Below are 20,682 nucleotides of genomic sequence, written 5' to 3' on the forward strand. Positions count from 1 at the left end.
GAAATATGCAAAGTTAAAATATTGATAGACACTGCTAAACTATTCATAATATTAATCAGAAAATTTCAGTAAGGAATGAAAAATGATTCAAACTAGCTTGCACAAAGATGTGTATGAGCACCAGGTGTTGTGTATAAGTATTTAATCACTAAATTGTATGCCTGAAACTGATATTACACTGTATATTAACTAACTGGAATTTAAATAAAAATTTAAAAGAAAAACTTAAAAAAAAAAGAAGAGGGGGTCCCTGGTTGGCTCAGTCGGTTATGTGCCTTTGGCTTAGGTAATGATCCCAGTCTCCTGGAATCGAGTCCCACATCAGGCTCTCTGCTGAGCAGGGAGCCTGCTTCTCCCTCTGTCCCCCACCCCACCCCTCTGGTGCACTCTCTCACTTTCTCTCTCTCTTACTTATTTTTTAAATAAAAATCTTTAAAAAAAAAAAAGAAAAGGAGGGTAAGAGTGGTAGGTCCCTTTAGGAATTGCTGGATGCTTTTATTGAAACGATGTCAACAGGACTCAGGGTCTTACTTTTTCTTATCTCTGCATTTCTCTTATGTTCATTGTATCCTCCTTGTAGCTGTTCTCTTTGGAGACAACCTTTTCTTAGAATTCCTAAATAGGGCACCTGGGTGGCTCAGTGGGTTAAGCCGCTGCCTTCGGCTCAGGTCATGATCTCAGGGTTCTGGGATCGAGTCCCGCATCGGGCTCTCTGCTCAGCAGGGAGCCTGCTTCCCTCTCTCTCTCTCTGCCTGCCTCTCCATCTACTTGTGATTTCTCTCTCTGTCAAATAAATAAATAAAATCTTTAAAAAAAAAAAGAATTCCTAAATAAAGCACAATGAGATGATGCACATTGTGCAAAGTATGTGACAACGTAAGCTACCTAAAATGGACAGTCACCACTCATTGTGATTGGCACATGTTATTTGTTTAGTCATCATCAAATTGTTGCCCAGGTGTTGAGGTTCTGATCTTAATACTTAACCTGTGTTAACTTCTACTTAAATATTTAACCTCTACTTAAAACCATGTGCTTTTGCTTTCCTTCTTAGGGCTTTGCAGAAAAATAAAGTCTATTATCTTTCACTGAAACAAGTAAGCAAGTTTACTATTTATAAGTAAAGGGACACTTTGGGTTAGGAAACACAAGGTTGTGGTATCATTGCCAGAATGTTAAAGTCAACTCTTGTCATTGCCGTACAGGCATCAGATAGCTGGAATTGGTCCAGCAGACATGACCCCAATCGTGAAAGTGCAGCCACGGAAGAACTTGCAGGTTGTTATAAAAGAACTGAAGTGCCTATTATGGGTTTGTTCACTATGAAGTCTTCAATGCCTTTATGTTTAAAATTTTAATAAGTAGATAGAAGCAGAAACTACTTTGCCTTCCAGTGAGAAGTGGAGGTTAAGGCATTAAAAACTGAGTATTATGAGCTATTTCCCCAAGAATCCTTTTAAGGAAAGGAAGACAGAGAGGTGGTTGATAGTGCAGTCCAAGATAGATAAGATCCCTTTGGTTCCCTCATACCAGTTAAGGAGGGCAGGATATTATTGGAATTTCCAAAATCAATTTATACTGGGTCCTGATGGTTTTCTTAAAATGATATTTTGGAGCAGCACCTGGGGGCACAGGCAGTTAAGCATCTGACTTTTGGTTTCGGCTAGGGTCCTGATCTCAGGGTTGTGGGATCAAGCCCTGCATTGGGCTCCGTGCTCAGTGTGGAGTCCGCTTAAGGTTCTCTCCCTCTGCCCCTCCTTCATGTGTACACACTTGCACGCTCTCTCTCTTTTAAGTAAATAAATCTTTAAAATGACGTTTTGGGGGAAAATGTTTTGGAGACTTTCCCAAATTTCTAACAACTGTGACAGTACATAATTATTGTAATTCTGTTGAACCCCATTGAGGGTTTAGGCCAGCTGTTTTGTTTTTGTTTTACTGTTAAGGAACCTGTACTTCAGAGAGTTTGAATAATTTGCCCAAAGGTTATTCCAATAGAGAATTGGTGGAGCCAGGATTGCAGCCCAAATCTTCTAACTCCAAATCTACTGTGTTTCCCAGATCGTTTTACTTTCCTGATCCAGTGGTTTTAGAGTTAGCTATTTAAATGTATCTATATTTTTCTATAGGTAAAATCTTTTAGGATCTCAATTTAGTAGTTAACTGACTTCACTATTTTTCCTCCTGAGTGAGAAGTGCCTTTTCTTTATTTCATAGTTAATTGCACAGGTGTTTTTATTTCACTTTCCTAAGATGGGTGTGTTTACAAATCACTAAGGGTGGCCATCACCTAAGTGGGAATTTAGCTCCTTTCCTTGGGGGGGGGGAATATCTACATAAATTATATGGAAGTTTTCTGATGTTTAGAATATCTCCTCTCTTCCATTTATTCAATCACTTATATATGCCAGGACTCATATGTATTAACTTTATACATTGGGTTCTAATTGAATATGATTTTGCTGATTTTGTTGCTCAGATTGTTCTGTCTTTTGTCATTGAGTGCTCTTTCAGATTGGCTCTTGTGTTTCTTTGATGGGTCTCCATGTATTTGTTTTTGTTTTTGAAAGCTTTTGTTTATGTGAGAGAGAGAGAGCAGCAGCGGGAGAGGCAGTGGGAGAGGGAGAAGCAGGCTCCTTGCTGAGCAAGGAGCCCTATGCGGAGGTTGTACTCTGGACTCTGGGATCATGCATGACCTGAGCCAAAGGCAGATGCTTAACTGACTGAGCCCACCCAGGCACCTCCCCACCTCCATGTTTTATTTTTTTGAACACTTCTTTTACTTGGTGAACTTGGAAGATGCACCAGGCTCATTTTGTATATTCTTTGTGCCACCCCTGGAATCAGCCTTTTTCTTAAGAGCCTGTTTCCTTTGAGAATGGTACTCAAAATTAAGATCTGGGCACTGAGTATGCTTAAGGCTACTGGCATGTCTTTACTTTTAAGCCCCTTTAGCAGACAGAGCTAGGAAATATATTTATTATGACCTACATGTATACACATATTTATAAGTATCTCTGTATCTATCCATCTGTATCTGTATTAAAGCTAAATCCAAGTTTATTGACATCTGGATTCTGATCCAGTACCATATGGTTCATTCTAGCTTTCTTCTTTTCTTCTCTGTAACCTCCCTTCTCAAAAGTGAGACCATCTTTGTCTACCATACATTCATTTGCTTATTCGATCTTATTGTACATAGATAGTGGTTTCAGAATTGTTAATCTTTTGCCCTGCGAAAAACAACTTTATCAACTGGACTACACTGTGTATGTACAATTCCTTTTGTCTTTAGCCTTACAGTTTCTAGTCATGATGGAACCATTTTCTAATGGGTCATCCATTTGTAATCCAGTTAGATGCTTTTGTCGCAGTCCCATTCCATCCTGAGATTTTTAAATGGCTAGGATTAAGCCTTATCTCTTTTTCTCCTTTCTCAGTGGAAGAGAACATAGCCATAATCTCTTCTCTTCTTGCTTCTGCTGACTCTTCCTCCTCTTCTCCCTCAGGCACCCTCCTCTTCCCTTGTGTCAATGCCACTTTGTTTTGCTTATTCTAACTTTAAGATCCGGTTTAGTATATAGGGTAAGTCCAGTCTCCTCTCAGTACTTGCTTTCTTTATTTTTCTAACTTCTTTGTTATTCTGACCTGCCAACTCCTACCCCTATTAACTTTAGTCACTTTACCAAGTATAAAACCAATCAACCAAAGAACTGCCAGCTCTTTTGGCATTTTGATTAGAATTGTAATAAATTTATTAATTATTTTGGGAAGAATGAGCATCTTTAGAATATCAAGATTTCTGTGTTTTTGAGCTGTCTGTGTTTCTATATATATCTGTATGTTCCTGGTTTTTGTCTTAACCTTTTTTTTTAATTTTTTTAACCTTTTTTTTTTAAATATCTGAATAAAGGTCAGTTTCTGACTAATCTGGAAACACTGTTTTTGTGATATGAACTACCCTCATGTTATTAGTTGAGTACAAGGAAGTAATGCTTGAGATGAGACCATTTCTCTCATAGAAACTTAGAAATAAAAAAATTTATCAGTTTTTCAGTAAATCATGTTTAAGCAAATATATGGTGCTACATCCTCTTCAGACCTTGCTTTTGTGTTACCTTTCAACTTCTGTCACACTCCCCTTCCCTTACCCATCAAAAATTAGAGAATAGAAAATGAGTTTGTGGGCAGAATTTGTATGTTAAGAATACCAGAGAGCTTTTCACAGCAAGACGCCTGTAGAACTTTTTAAAAAATTTTCTAGAGAGTTTTAAACTCAGACCTCCCATTTATAATTGTATTTTAATATTGCACTAAATTCTTCTTGGTGTCTTTGCTTTTTAATCACAAGAAATAGCAGTGATATCTTCCAGTTGACTTTTTTTTTTTTAATTTATACATAGATTCGTCTGAAAACTACATTAAGACAAAGACTTTTGAGGGCTTCTGTGCATTACATCTTGCTGCAAGTCAAGGACATTGGAAGATTGTACAGATTCTTTTAGAAGCTGGGGCAGATCCTAATGCAACTACTTTAGAGGAAACCACACCACTGTTTTTAGGTGAAGTATGCTGTTTTTGGTATAGATGTCATTTTTTATTTTTTATTAATTTTTTTGTTAAAGAAACTAAACTTAATTTCCCCTCAAGCTGTTGTACTACAGTATTTTCCTTTACAAATATTATATTGCCACTTCTTTGATTCTGAAACTGAAAAGGTATCCCTGTTGTTTTTCACCCTTCGGTAATAGCATCTGGAAATATTTTTCAAACATTTGCTTAAAGTTGTAGAATCTTCTGAATTTTAGTCACCATCATTGTTCTCAATATTGTTCTGAAGACTGGATAGCTTAAATTGTAGCAGTAGTTGTAAGGTTACTTATAAATGTTTTATTTGCTTTTGCTTTTTCTTTGTATTAAGAAATTGAGGTTTTATGGAAGAAATCACCAGCTAATTCTTTAATGTCATTTAATTTGTTGCCTATATAGATTACTATTGAGACTTCTTCAATTACGGACTATTTTTAATTCCTTAAGGACTAAAGGTCAAATTCTAAAGGGCACAGTTCCACTACCTGTTTTCTTTTTCTTCCTTCCCTCTCGTTGATCCTGTTTGTCTTTAGGGACATTGTGGCCCATAAAATTTAGTAGAACATGAAAAATCAGGAGAATAAAATAGTTGTGTAGAATCAATGTATCTGGACTGCAATTTTGGTCCTACCATTTGTAATTTGTATGTACATTTATTTACTATAGTTTAGTTTCCTTGCTTGTAAAATGAGAGTATGAGAGTATAGGTACCTACATAGTTTTTATTGGACTGAGAATAAAATGAGGTGCCTATGGAAATACTTTATTTCTTTTGAGCATAATGTGTACTTAAAATTTATGTATAGTAAAAGTCATTCTTCTTAGTGTATAGTTCTGTGAGTTTTGATGTGTGCATAAAATTGCGTAATGACAGTAATGGTCAAGGCACAGAACAGTCCCATCACCTCCCACCCCTCAAATTCCATCATGCTGCCTATTTTATTTCATGCTGCCTATTTTTAATCAACCTCTCCCAAAATTTTACTCCTAACAACCTCTATTTTCCTCCCTGTATTTTGCTTTTTTGCAGAATATCATAAATATATATAGCATAATACAACATGTAACCTTTGAGGCTGACTTCTTTCATTTAGCATAATGCTTTAGGGATTCATAATGTTGTGTTATCAAGAATTCATTCCTTTTTGTTGCTAAGTAGAATTCCATTATATAAATGTACTACAGTTTATCCATTTACCAGTTAATAGACATTTGAGTTGTTTTTAGTATTTGGTGATTGTGAGTAAATTGCTACAAACATTTGCATGTAGGATTTGTTTGAATGTAAGTTTTAATTTCTCTTGAATTAATACCTAGGATTGTGGGGTCATGTGGTAAGTGTATGTTTAAGTTTGGAAAACAATTCAGAAGTTTCTTACAAAGTGACGATACAGCTTGCATTCCCTCCCTCCAGTAATGTAATGATAGCTTCACTTGTCCCACATGCTCGCTAATAGTTACCTTTGACAAATTTTTCTTTTTTGCTTTTAGTGACATTGTGGTTTTAGTTTGTACTTTTTCTGGTTGCTAATGTACTGAACATCTTTTTATGTGATTATTTGCCATCTTTCATTTTTGTTACCCATTACTTTTGTATTTAGACATTTTATTTTGAAATAGTTTCAGACTTTTGGAAATGTTCTGACACTACAAAGGACTCATACTTTCCCCTCAGATCTTGTTATTTCGCTGTGTTCATTTTACGATTTTATTTCTTTCTCTGTATTTATCCGTGTATTTTTTCTGAACCCTTTGAGATTAAATTATAGACATAATGCTTCTTTACCTATAAATACTGTAGTATGCGTTTCCTAAAAGCAATGAAATTGTCTTGTATGACCGCCATATGATGATCAAAATCAGGAAGTTAACATTGATACAGGTTTGTTATTTAATCTACAGCTCTTATTCAATTTTGCAAATTGTTCCACTAATGTCCTTTATAACAGCAACAAAATTTATTAGTGCAGGATCCAGTCTAGGACATTTGTTAAATTTAGTTGTTAGGTCTCTTTAGCCTCCTATAATTAGGAACAGATTTTCACTCTTCATCTTTTATGATTATAACCTTTTTTTTAGTTTAACATTTTTGAATAATTCAGAACATTTATTTTGTAGAATGTTTTTCAGTTTGGGTTTGTCTGATGTGTTTTTTTTTTTTTAAAGATTTTATTTATTTATTTGAGAGAGAGACAGTGAGAGAGAGCATGAGCGAGGAGAAGGTCAGAGAGCGAAGCAGACTCCCCATGGAGCTGGGAGCCTGATGTGGGACTCGATCCCGGGACTCCAGGATCATGACCTGAGCCGAAGGCAGTCATCCAACCAACTGAGCCACCCAGGCGTCCCTCTGATGTGTTTTCTTGATAAAATTCTGGTTATGCATTTCTGGCAGGAATATCAAAGAAATGAAATGGTATCTTAGTACATCTTATCAGGAAGAATATGACCCATTACTGGTGATGTTAATTTATAAAAGTATTTTGAATAGGTAAAATGTATAATTATGAAGATGTTTAATGGAAGCCTTTCTGTAATATAGTTCATATTTCCTTGAGGGAAGATTGCTTTTTTAGCTAAGGTTTTTGTTTTTTGGTTTTTGGTTTTTACATGCGCATGTAACCCACTTTGGATATTGTGTACACAACTACATAGTAAGCTTTCATTGTGGCCTAGCCATGTACAGCCTCTGTTTGGGTTGCTGTCTTTTTTTTTTTAAAGATTTTATTTGTTTATTTGACAGACAGAGATCACAAGTAGGCAGAGAGAGAGAGGAGGAAGCAGGCTCCCTGCTGAGCAGAGAGCCTGATGTGGAGCTCCATCCCAGGACCCTGGAATCATGACCTGAGAGGAAGGCAGAGGCTTTAACCCACTGAGCCACCCAGGAGCCCTGAAATCTACCATATAGAGGAATGAACATAATTAGGTCCTATGAAAGAGATAAAAATAAAGTGTTCAAGATATTAAAAGAAGGGGCGCCTGGGTGGCTCAGTGGGTTAAAGCCTCTGCTTTCGGCTCAGGTCATGATCCCAGGTCCTGGGATCGAGCCCCACATCAGGCTCTCTGCTCAGCAGGGAGCCTGCTTCCCCCTCTCTCTCTGCCTGCCTCTCTGCCTACTTGTGATCTCTCTCTGTCAAATAAATAAATAAAATCTTTAAAAAAAAAGATATTAAAAGAAGGCAATATTATTCCCCTAGACATGTGCATAGTAACTGTACTAATAGTAACTAAAACATTTATTGAGCAGTGTATGTACCAAACTCTATGTCAAGTGTTTTACATGAATTAACTATGTCATAATTTTCACGATGATTCTGAGATATGCACTGTTATTTCTGCTTTCAAAGATGAAGAATATATAAAAACATATTTAGGATCAGAAGAGCTGTATTTGAGTCTTGACCCTGCTGTTGTCTGCACATTGGTTAGAAGAGCACTTATGGAATTGATTTGATGAGCTATTAATAGAATTAATAGATCTTCATTGACAAAAGGGCTCCTGATCAACCTGTGTTTGGGAAGTACTATGTACTGTATTGTATTCCCCAATGTAGAAAAATAAAAAACATTTGCTTTGTAGCTTAATGTGTCCATCCAGAGAGAAGTGTCTTCTGCCCTCTTACCCCATTTTCTTGTCTTCATAGCTCTTCTCACTGTACTGTATTTATTTCCTTTTTTGTTAATTGACTGTCCTCTCTACTAGAAAGAAGGCTCCATGAGAGCAGGCATTTTATTTCTCTTGTTCACTGTTGTAACCTCCAAACCCAGATAAGTGCCTGATGTATGGTGGCTTTTAGTAAATTGTTTGATGAATGGAAGGGTCTCTCAGACCTGTTATAAAACAACACTTGGGTTTTTTTTGGTTTTTTGTTTTTTAAAGATTTTATTTATTTATTTGACAGAGATCACAAGTAGGCAGAAAGGCAAGCAGAGAGAGGAGGAAACAGGCTCCCCGCTGAGCAGAGAGCCCGATGTGGGGCTCGATTCCAGGACCCTGAGATCATGACCTGAGCCAAAGGCAGAGGCTTTAACCCATTGAGCCACCCAGGTGTCCCAAAACAACACTTGTTTTAACTTTAACGGCATTTTGAAGTGTATTTGACCATAATATTCTTTTTCTTTATGGGACACTTAGAAAAATCTCAAAGAACATTAACATTGCATGGAACGATTTTAGAAATGTTAGTTTGGTACTTTAGTTTACAGTTTCAAAATATAATAGTCCTGTTTATGAAATTCAGTATTGTGCTTACTTATATAAGTATTTAGAGAAAATCAGAGATGCAGTTTTAGTGATTTCTATTTTAGTATATCGTTAACTTGTAATTTTTTATGTTACTGAAAGAACAGTTGCTAAGATAATTCAAACCAGTGAATAGCTTTTTAAATCACTTATTTTTAGTAACAGGATTTACTTAGTTTCTTTGGCAACAAACTGACTATCCTAATTATGTTTTATATTGGTTAATACAAAAAATAATTTGATGCAAACAAGGAGGTTAACCTCAAAAAGAGGTAGTACTTTTATGTGCTCAAGTACAGTAACAATTATATTAAGTCCTGGTTTGAAAGTAGAGTATTTCTTTAAAAAGAGAAAGAGAAAGTATACCTTTAGCTTTTACAAGAACAAAGGTCAAGAGATGGACCTATGACTCTTCAGTTAGGTGATCTGCACACCAGCGTCTGCTTGCCCTGTAAATAATATGACAAACTTAAGCAGTCTGCTTTGCTTACCTGTATCTACCTCTTTTAAATAACTATAGTGATCCACGTTTCAATCTATAATGGAAGAGTTTTGTTTATTGAAACAAATCTCGGACACCTCAAGATTTGCAACAAACTACAAATGATAATGTCTTGATGAGCAGAGTGGCTGGACCAGCTGAACTTAAAGCCCATCTGGTGTAGCTTCCTTCCCCATCTTTTGAGTTCTCTTCCAAAACTGTTCTTTGCTAAAACTTTTAAGTATTGAAGTATGTTTTCCTCTCCCTCAAGGGAAGCTATATTCCCATGCATGTTGTAGTACCCGTCCTGGTGGCCCAGTTTACCACCTAGCCTGTTGCTGGAGGCTGTGAAAGTAAACCTGGAGGGTTAAGGGATAGAAAATGAATATAAAACTATGGAAACTTGATAGGTGACTTAGAAAAGTAATTGATATTTGTGATGTTTGAATATGATTGAAGTGAAAGCTATATGCAGAGAGAAAATATACTACACCACCATTTATAATGGGAACATATTTTCTACACAGAACTCGTCAAGATTTTTATTTTTTAATTTTAATTTTTTTTTTTTTAAATTAAACTGCGTGCCCAGCATGGAGCCCAGTGCAAGGCTCTATCTCACAACCCTGAGATCAAGGCCTGAGCTGAGCTAAGAGTTGGATGCTTAACCAACTGAGCCACCTAGGTGCCCCTCATCAAGATTTTTATAAAAATGAGTTCTAAAGGAAACTTTTCAGTTTGATGGCAGTAAGAATCAAAACTAGAAAACCTTGCAAGAAGGGAAATTCAGGGAACTTCTTTTCTTTCTGCATGACAATTGTTCTTGAACATCTTTGTGTTAATGTGCAGTTTAAAGTTTATATTTTATCAAAGAGTCTGTCCCCTTGTTTCTTTTCTTTACTCTTGCTTTTTCTCCCCACTCCCTTTTCTTGCCTCATAAATGCATGCATAGTAAATAGTCGAGGGTAGATTTGTCAAATTGCTTTGAAAATAGAATATCCTAATTTATAAATATAGTAGATTCTAAGTAAAAGCCCAATAAATTTTATAGGACTTATGTTTTCTTTTTATTTTGCTATATATAAAGCAACACTGATAAATTGGAGTCTCGAATCCAACGCAGTGTGACTTCATAGAACAGTTTTTATGGGAACTGCACAGCATGCAGTTTTGGCTTTTGATTGATTATTTTCCATTTTTTGTTCTTCTGTGTGTCTGCTTATCCTGTGTAACCTTCAATGTTAAGCATAACAGGAATGCTTAGTAAGAACAAAGTAGTTTATAAAGTGTTATGTAAGGCTGCTTATTTTAGTAGTTAACTGTGAAATGTGTCATACTTAAGCTCATGTGGCATATCCTTTAACTCTGACTCCACTGATATAGTCCAGGGTTGAACAAACCACACATATTTCACTTTTCACTAGTAGTTTCACAAATTGGTGATCACTAATAGGGCTAATTTTTGAGATGCTAGCAATTTTGAGGTTTCAAATTTGTATATTTAGTATGTATTCTAAAGATAAAGTAAACTTTATCTTTGGAGTTACTTTTAGATTTTTCAACAGAGATCAGTTATCATCTTCAGGAATTGTAATGTGAGCATTTTTATAATTGAGGGCATGTTCTTGAAAATCGAGTTTGATTTTTCCCAGATCAAAAGTATGGTGTTCACCAGAAAGTTAGTTATATCATATTTGCATATTAGTGGTGGTAACATCTATCCTGTTCTGGCATCTTAATTCCTTCATTTAATTTTATTCTTAGTTCTATGGTTAAATAGCTTAGAAGTTTGTCACCAGTTAGTTTACCATGGCTTTTCCAGTTTTGCTTGGCTAACTAAATTCTTCCTTAATAGAATCCTCTAAAAGGACCTATGGAAATAATGTTCCCTGAGATTTGCATGTGAATTGAATAGTGATTTTGTACTTGGATTTTGTATTTGTGATTTTGATTTGTAATTGAATAGTGATTTTGTATTTGGACAGCAGTTTGATTAAGTGTATAATCCTTGGGTTACCTTTCTTTAGGAAGTTTTTTTAATAGCAATCTATTATGTTTTAGAGTTAAAGTTGAAGGACAGCCTGATTTTCTTTTCTTTTTTTTGTGACAGTATTTTTTGCATGTCTGTTTTGGATCATTTTTTTCTCCTGAGACTTGGTGTACCATTTCAGTAGATTTATTTATCTATCTGTCTTTCTATCTCTACACCCAGTTTGGGGCTTGAACCCACAAATTGGCCATCAGAAGGCTGGCTTCTGACTGAGCCAGCCGGGTGCTCCTTCAATATATAGATTTAGTTTTTCTTTATTTTATTATTGTAGTACAGCTTTTTGAAATTATATCTTTAAATATTTGTCTCTTCTATGATTATGAGGTCTTCTTGGGCACCAGTTATTCATATGTTGGATATCCTGTTTTTTATATTATTTTCTCTCTAATCCCCTCTTAAATTTTTTTTACTTTATTTTTCCTTTTTTTTTTTTTTAAAGATTTTATTTATTTGACAGACAGAGATGACAAGTAGGCAGAGAGGCAGTCAGAGAGAGAGGGGGAAGCAGGCTCCCCGCTGAGCAGAGGGCCTGATGTGGGGCTCGATCCCAGGACCTTGAGACCATGACCTAAGCTGAAGGTAAAGGCTTTAACCCACTGAGCCACCCAGGCACCCCTATTTTTCCTTTTTTTAAAAAATGCTGTGTGTTCATTTTCAGAAATATCTATTCTGTGTAGTGTTTTTTCCCAGTTTCAACAGCATTTCTATGATGTTTCATTTTTCTGGGTCTTTCTTAAATAATTTATGTTACATTATTTTCTATCCTCTAGAAATCTTTTACTTGAGCTCCTGTATCCCAGTGTTATGCCTTTTTTCCTTAACTTTTTTCTTTTTTATTATTACAGCAAAAGTTTTAGCTACAATTTTCATTTGACTTTGTGGCAATATTTTTGTGGTAAGAGGGGGTTTTTTGGTTTTGGTTTTGTCTACTAATAGTTTTCTTGACATTTTCTCCCCCCCACCCCCTTTTTGGTAACTATATATGGATTTGTGCTTGTTCCTATGTGATAACTCATCTGGAAATGTAAGTTTTTGCATGGTCATTTATTTTTAGGAGACTTTTAAGAGAAAGGAGCTAGATCCACATTCCAGACTAGCTAGGGTTCTTGGTTGTTGAGTTCATTTAGCTATTTTACCAGTCACTGGGCAAGGCAGCAGCTGTGGGGTTTTTGTATTATTAGCTTCTTTTCTATGGAAGTGACAACGGACTACTGTTACAAGTATAGTTTCTTGTGTGATTCCTTGTTAGACCCTGTTCGTCTGACTTTCAGATTTCAGCTGGGTCCAGGATGTTTGTTGATGGCCCACAAATTCTATCCCTCTGCAGGGAATTTATCTTTCATAACTCAGAGCAAGCCTCTCACCTTTGAGGAGTTTACTTTGCTAGTTCTTTCTGAGATGTAAAGCTGAGCCATCTCTCCCTTTCCTCCCTTAAGTACCCAGGATTGACCTCATTTCTTTAGGAAGCTCTTATACCTATTTTTGGTCTGGAGTTTTAGCTGGATCCTAGTTTTGCTAAAAATGGAGAGTTTGTTTTTATTTCTAATTTTCTTTGCTGATTTTAGATTCATTGCTTTTGGATGCTTTCTAAGAAGAGTAAGGTAGAAATGCTTACTTTATGCCCCAGTAATAAAATTGAAAGTCCATAATAATTTTTAAAGTAGAACAAATATTCTTGATTTCAGTATTTTGCAATAATGTAATATTCTAATATAGACCTAGATGGGATACCCCTCAACCCTACCCATATAGCGCTATCTCTGTTCTCTTTAGATACCATAGAGCAGTACTACAGAAAATGTCAGTTTGTCGATACAAGGTGCTTGAGCCAGAATGTAAATCAGCGAGTGCACTGCTTCTTTTGTTAGAGAAGTCTCGTTTAGAAAAATGCCAGTGGAACTAAACAGCGTGCTTAGGGACATAATTGAATTATATTCTGGTCAAATCTTACTTTGTTGAGGACTGGGGACAGTTTGCAGATTGACAGCCAGTTTATGAACAATATTGGGTTTCACTGGTGTACATTATGGATGTGTGGCTGTCAAACTGGATCATTGCATACATAGTTAATGGAGTTGTCTCTTCATAATTGTTATTACCATTGTCCAATTAATTGTATATGATTTTCATTGGTTAGTATGCTGAAATGGAAGTAACAGAGGTGTTGCTTCTGTATAAATAGGAGTCCTTGGAATGAAAGACAGTTTGCTGCCTACTTTTTCTCTGATAGGGACTCTTCAATGTAATGATTTGTTTCTCTAAGCCATAACATGGAGATCATACTTACAGAGGTAGTTTTCCTAGAAGGAGAATACTGTTATATGAATGTTTCAAAAATGTGATTTGGATAATTACAGAAAGTGGTAGAATTCAGTGTTATAGCTCAAGAAGATATAAGTTTAGGGGTATGCTGTCTGAATCAAATGTTGGTCTTAATTCTGTTGCTGAAGAGAGATAGGGGAAACTAATCAATATGTAATAAGATGGTAAAATTTCAGGGTTTTGTCTAAAACTTTCTTGTGATTGAAAGATGTCTTTTCTTAGATATGGTCTCCAATGTCTAACTGGCCATCAGAATTCTATCTTTCTGGGGGTTCCTGGGTGGCTCAGTCAGTTAAGTGTCAGACTCTTGATTTTGGTTCAGGTTGTCATCTTGGGGTTGTGGGATCAAGCCTCAGGTCAGGCTCTTCATTGGGTGTGGAGCTTGCTTGGGATTCTCTCTTTCCCTCTGCCCTTTGCCACCCCCCCCCCCTTTAAAAAAATTCTTTCTTTTTATCAGAAACCATGAGACATGTCAGTGGCAACATGTAGATTGGGGTATTGATTACAACTTTATTGTTAATATTCCTAACGTAATGGACTTTGCCCATGAGCTCGTGGTTTTTCCCATTAGTATACTTCTTTAAGCTTTAGTCATTGGGTAGACATGAAGTACTTGATAAAAAAAGAAGTGTAACTTCATTATTATTATGAAGTTACACTTTTTAAAAATTTGTCTAAATGTTTAGAAATGTTTCTAAATATCAGTACAACACTCTATTTCAAACTAAACATTCATGGCCAAGAGACAGTATGGAACTCTATCCAAATATACAGAGAAAATGGTTTGAAATGATGCCTTTATCCTTGGTGTAAAGACTTTAGAACCATTGTGAGTATAAACTTTAATTATGAGTTAAATAACTGTGGGCAGTCCTACTTAGCCAGTGACATTCTTTTTTTTTTAAGATTTTATTTATTTATTTGACAGACAGAGATCACAAGTAGGCAGAGAGGCAGGCGGAGAGAGGGGGAGAAAGCAGACTCCCCGCTGAGCAGAGAGCCTGATGTGAGGCTAGATCCCAGGACCATGAGATCATGACCTGAGCCCAAGGCAGAGGCTTTAACCCACTGAGCCATGCAAGCGCCCCAGCCAGTGACATTCTTGAAATAATTCTAATCCTTCCCAGTCATGTTACCAAAGTGAATTATTTCACAGTGTGTTTAGTAGTTTTCTATAGTTCAAATGTGTTCAAAATGTGTTCAGTAGTTTTCTATAGTTACTGATTGTAACTAATATTTGCTGTCATTGGAGTTAGTATAGTATTTTATTAATTTGGCTATTGGGTATAGATAAAGCTTTGGAAAAACATAAGCTCTGAAGTCATATTGAATAAATTAGCCAAAAAAAAAAAAAAAAGAGAGAGAGAGAGAGAGAGAAATCCCTTGTCATTGCAGTCTAATTCTTTCCAAGTACCACCAGATGTCAGTGTAACCACAGGACCAGAGAAATACTGCGGTAGATAAATGGCTTATGAATGTTTTAAATTTATAAAAAAAAGTTTTATACTTATTAGTATACAACAAAAATGTTATTTTGTTGTTGAATTATACAGAAAAATGAAGTGCATAATGGAGAATAGAGTACATGTAGAACCTAAAATCCATAGAAAAAATTAAAATTTCATATATAAATCAAATATACTAATAGAATACATAGGTGATCTCTGACGTTCTCAGAAATTGCTATCCTGATGCTGTAAGAAGAGGAGATGGATAGCCTGCGGTTGAATTGTCCACTTTAGCCTCACTAACTGTGATGATTACTGTCAAAATTGGAGCTTTAAAATGAAAGTATATTTCTAGCTTATAGATGTAACTCATCTCACTGCGATTTGCATTTGGTGTAGAACTTGTCTACAGTAGTTTCCTAGAATACATAGTCATGTTAGGCATTTTCCCAAAAGAACATTCAGTAGGATAATTACATTTTTAAAAGTTCCTCTTTTAAAAATATATTCTTTAATGAATGTTGCATTATATGATGATCATTATTTACTATTCTTAGTTAGAACTTAAAATTCCTAGTTAGAGTTATTACTTACATTTATGTGTAGGTTTGCCGTATTTGTTCCAAATGAGAATCCTACATTGAGTTCATGCCTTCATGAAGTCTTTTTTTTTTTTTTTTTTTAAGATTTTGTTTATTTATCAGAGAGAAAGAGGGAGGGAGCAAGCACAGGCAGACAGAGTGGAAGGCAGAGGCAGAGGGAGAAGCAGGCTCCCTGCTGAGCAAGGAGCCCGATGTGGGACTCGGTCCCAGGACGCTGGGATCATGACCTGAGCTGAAGGCAGCTGCTTAACCAACTGAGCCACCCAGGCGTCCCCTTCATGAAGTCTTTATCTGGGGTTTTGGACTGTTCTTAATGTGCTCCTGCCTGAACTAAATTTTGATTTTGTTTAGAAGTTTTATATGGGTCGAAGACCTTTTTCAGTTCTTTGATTTCTTCTTTTTCAAAAATATTTTGTTGCTCAGGATGCTTTCCCAGATTACTTCTTTTTCCCTTTAACTTAAGAAATGGAGGAGCGTGTTTCTTCAGCAGTATAAACTGTCTCCATAGAAATTATTGAAAGTGTCATCCTTGTTTTCTTAGATATTTGCACTTATAGGCTTCTCCAGCACTATAATATAGCTTCTTGAAGGAGGCCCTTCCTTCAGAGCTTCTGGTTTTTCTTTTCACTGTCTCAGCTGGAGTTTTAGAGAGACAATGCCGATACCTGTTTAGATCGAAGGGAGGAAAGCCCTTCTCCCATTCCTGTGTGCTCCAGACATTTTGAGCTCTGGTTTCCAAAGTGGGGTGTTTTGTATATTCTTTTTTTTTTTTTTTTTAGAAATTTTTCAGAGATAGCATTTCTTTTTTTTTTTTTTTTAAAGATTTTATTTATTTATTTAGTTGACAGAGAGATCACAAGCAGATGGAGAGACAGGCAGAGAGGGAGATAGAGGGAAGCAGGCTTCCCGCTGAGCAGAGAGCCGGACGCGGGACTCGATCCCAGGACCCCGAGATTATGACCGAAGCCGAAGGCAGTGGCTCAACCCACTGAGCCACCCAGGCGCCCCTATAAAATGTAACTTTAAATTATATTATTAAGTAAGAATGTTCAGTTAAATTTTTATTCTGATATGTTTTTTAAAATTCACATTTTATGCATATTAAGAATATTTCAGATATGTAAAGTGCTTTTGGAATTCCCATTTGAAATTCTCTTCAAAATTTGTGGCAGTCTTAAATATAAAGATAAAGGAAATAAATTGCCATGTACCTGACACTGAACTTCAGTAGTTTTCAACTTAGGGCAAATCTTGTTTCATTTATTGTCTCTACTCTTTTATTTTGAAGGAAAACTTCATTCATCATATAATTTAACACACGTAAACATTTGTGTATGTATCTGCAAAGGATAAATATGTTTCTTTAAAAAACTATCACAATGCTATTATTGCTTTTAAAGATAACAGTAATTCATCAGTGTCATCAAACATCAAATTGGTTTTTTAATCAAATTGGTTTTTTAATTTCCCTGATTGTCATGTATATATGTTTATGTGTATTCTTTAGATTGTTGAAATCAGGATCCAGTTAAGGTCTCTACATTGTAATGAGTGTGTCTTTTATTTCATTTTTAGTATGTTTCATCATTTCTACCTCATATAATGTTTGTTACATTATATGATCTGATTTGATTTGTTTTTATTGAAGACTTTATTTGACAGACAGAGATACAGTGAGAGAGGAAACACAAGCAGGCAGAGTGGGAGAGAGAGAAGCAGGCTCCCCCCTGCGCGGGGAGCTGCTGAGCGGAAGCCCGATACAGTACTCAATCCCAGGACCTTGGGATTATGACCTGAGCCAAAGGCAGATGCTTAACCAACTGAGCCACCCAGGCGCCCCTACATGTTCATTGATTTTAGAACAAAGTCTTGGATGGATGAGTAGGCAATAATCTTAAGCATCTGCCAAGAATGCTAATGGTGTTTTAAAAGAATGCTATATATTTATTTGCAAGAGGTGATTTAATTTTCTGTGTTCCCCATACAGTATCTTGTGCAGCTTGTTACTGATGCTCTTGTGAACACATGTTACTTGAAGATTCTGATTGAGAGATATTATGATGTTGGTACATACTAAGTGTGATACCACAAGAATGCAAGGGGACTTAGAGTTCCATGCTGCTGAAATGTCTGGTCCTAGTTATTTGTACCCATGAAGTAGTTACTTTTTTTTCCTCCTTCCTTTCTTCCTCTTCTGTTCTTCAAAATATCTTACACTTTCTGTGTATATGGCCATCTAGTATCATGTAGAAGTTAGTTTTATGTGATGATATGTACAAATCACTGTTTCTCTGCTCAGTATCACTTGAATTGTGAAAATGCTTCTAAACCAAAGGAAGTTGGTATTACCATCTTACTGAGGAAAAGAAATAAGTTTTAGTTTACTGCCTATACTGTGTATAGATACATAGGTGTGGTTTAGTAATAATATTCCTTCAAAAGTAAATAATTCTTCAGCCTTGCCATAATGATTAGGTTGCTGAAATATTTTGCAGTAAAACACATTAATAGGCTTCTAGGATATGATTGATAATGGCAATAAACACATACACTTAAATTATAAATTCTTTCCCAAATTTAGGTGAGTAGAAATTAATTTCCAGTAAAGACTTTGCTGGGATTAGATTATGTAAAAGTACCAAAAATCTGTAAACACTGGAGTGTAAGGGTTTTTTTTTTGTTGTTGTTGTTGGTTGGGAGGAAATTGAGTTGTAGTCGTTGGTGACTGTTGAGTGTGAAGCCGGTGACTGTATATAGCCCCAGTATGACCAGGCAGAAAGTATGTATGCAGTTTATTGTCTTGGAATGTAAGTCTCTCAAGATTTGTCATTGTCTGTAGCTGAAGCCTAATCTTACTGAGACATGAGAAAATGAACAAATGATACTAATTAAACAGTCTAAGGAAATGTCTTTAGAGTCAGTGAAAACTTGGACAGGAAATAGAAGGACAAGAAAGAGCATAAAGGTTCTGTGTTAACAGCTTCTGCCTATAGGCCCAGTTGTGTTTTTTGGAAGAGAGGAAAATCTGGCCGATGAATGGCTGTTTGTAGAGTACTGACCATGGAAAGAGGATTATGGGCTTTGCATTCTTTTTTTTGCAATGGGAAAATAGTGTGTATGTTTATAAGGCTGGTTGAAAAAATCAATATAGGGACGCCTGGGTGGCTCAGTTGGTTAAGCAGCTTCCTTCGGCTCAGGTCGTGATCCCGGCGTCCTGGGATCGAGTCCCACATCGGGCTCCTTGCTCAGCAGGGAGCCTGCTTCTCCCTCTGACTCTGCCTTCCACTCTGTCTGCCTGTGCTCGCTCTCGCTCGCTCTCTCTGACAAATAAATAAAATCTTAAAAAAAAAAAAGAAAAAAAAATCAATATAGTTGTGGAGGAGGAAAGGTAAACATGTTTATTTATACCAATAAGACTGGTCATAGGTAATTATTCTGGAGAAAATAAATCGGATAATAAGGCTTACTGGGTCCAGCAGGTGGACTGTAAGTGCTGAGGCCTAGAGAATGTTAGAGGCTATTGAGGAAAGTGAAACCCAGTATAAAAGGGACAGCCACTACTTGCTCTGGCCCAGTGTTGCCAAATTGCTAAGTACCAAATATGAATATATGTATCTTTTAATATGAAAATTCCCAATTTTTAAATGTTGCCTAAACTATAAAACAAAACAAATGAACAAAACCAAATAAAACTATGTGGGCTAAATAAAACACATGGGATATGATAAGCTGTTCAGTCTGTGACCCTCAGTAGAATGTATTTATTCGTTGTTTACAGAACACAAACTAATGGATAGATAAAGGCTTATTTTTTGTCCCCTGAAAGATGACTTCAGAGATCTGTTTTTTTCTGCACATAACAGATCTCTTTGATCATAATGAGGAAGCAGGACTGTGTATTCTAGACATTTGAATCATCTGTCTGCCCCTACAGTGTTACTTTACTAATTCTGTAGTCTTTTCTATATGCTTCTGTATTCTAGGTTGTAACACAAGATCTGAAATCTTATTATAGGGAAGTGCTGTAAAAAGATTGAGTCCTCACACAGGTATTATATAGAAATTTCTGTCTTATGGTATTGAAATATAATTTTCAATTGTTCTTTGGGCTGAAATTCTGTTTAAAGGCTGATATTAAATTGTGCTTGAAGACTGTGGCCTTGAGTCACAACAGCAGAAGTATCATCTTGTGATAAAAAAATTTGTAGACTTTGGAATAAGCCAATCTCCAAATACCACCATATAAATTTTTGAAATATGATAATGTAGTTGAAAAAATTGTTAATAGTGAGACAGACAAGTAGATATATGCTGAAAAGGAGGTTTCTGTATTAACAGCATAGATAACACAAATTTCACTTTTCTCTATTGTATAAACAAAGCAGATTTTAAGAAGAAAAAAAATTGTCCCTTATCCTACACATTTGTATCTCTAAGAATTCCCTGCAATCCCTTATGGGTAGATATTTTATGTAATTTATACAAAATTCATGTAGATATTTTATAATTTAAAGAGGCACTTCCCATTTTATTTTATTTTATTTTTTTAAAGATTTTATTTATTTATTTGATAGAGATCACAAGTAGGCAGAGAGGCAGGCAGAGAGAGAGGAAGGGAAGCAGACTCCCTGCCAAGCAGAGAGCCTGATACGGGGCTCTATTCCAGGACCCTGGGATCATGACCTGAGCCGAAGGCAGAGGCTTTAACCCATTGAGCCACCCAGGCGCCCTGGCACTTCACGTTTTATATAATGTATCATACATATATCCAATTTACTTTTTTTTCATTTAATCTGCTCTAAGAATTTTTTTTACATTTCAATACTGTCTTAATAGTTACAGTTTTAGATATTATTTTACCTACTGAAGGTATCATATCATATAATGTTAGACATTTATTTTTGTTTTATTACTAGTCACTTCATGTTTGAAAAAAATAACTATGAAAT

General features: G+C 35.9%; 1 protein-coding gene across 4 annotated transcripts in view; it reads left to right on the forward strand.

Annotated features, from left to right (window-relative positions):
• The window catches only part of ASB3 (ankyrin repeat and SOCS box containing 3), a 105,786-nt gene that overhangs the window by 34,458 nt on the left and 50,646 nt on the right, over nucleotides 1-20,682 (forward strand). For all 4 annotated transcript variants that reach the window (XM_082743610.1, XM_082743607.1, XM_082743609.1 and 1 more), the window contains exon 3: nucleotides 4,404-4,562. In XM_082743610.1, coding sequence (XP_082599736.1) covers nucleotides 4,404-4,562 — 159 coding nt within the window. The remainder of the gene's footprint in view (nucleotides 1-4,403; nucleotides 4,563-20,682) is intronic.

The sequence above is a fragment of the Mustela nivalis genome (genome assembly GCF_964662115.1).
Source record: "Mustela nivalis genome assembly, chromosome: 8".
In the NCBI taxonomy this organism is placed as follows: domain Eukaryota; kingdom Metazoa; phylum Chordata; class Mammalia; order Carnivora; family Mustelidae; genus Mustela; species Mustela nivalis.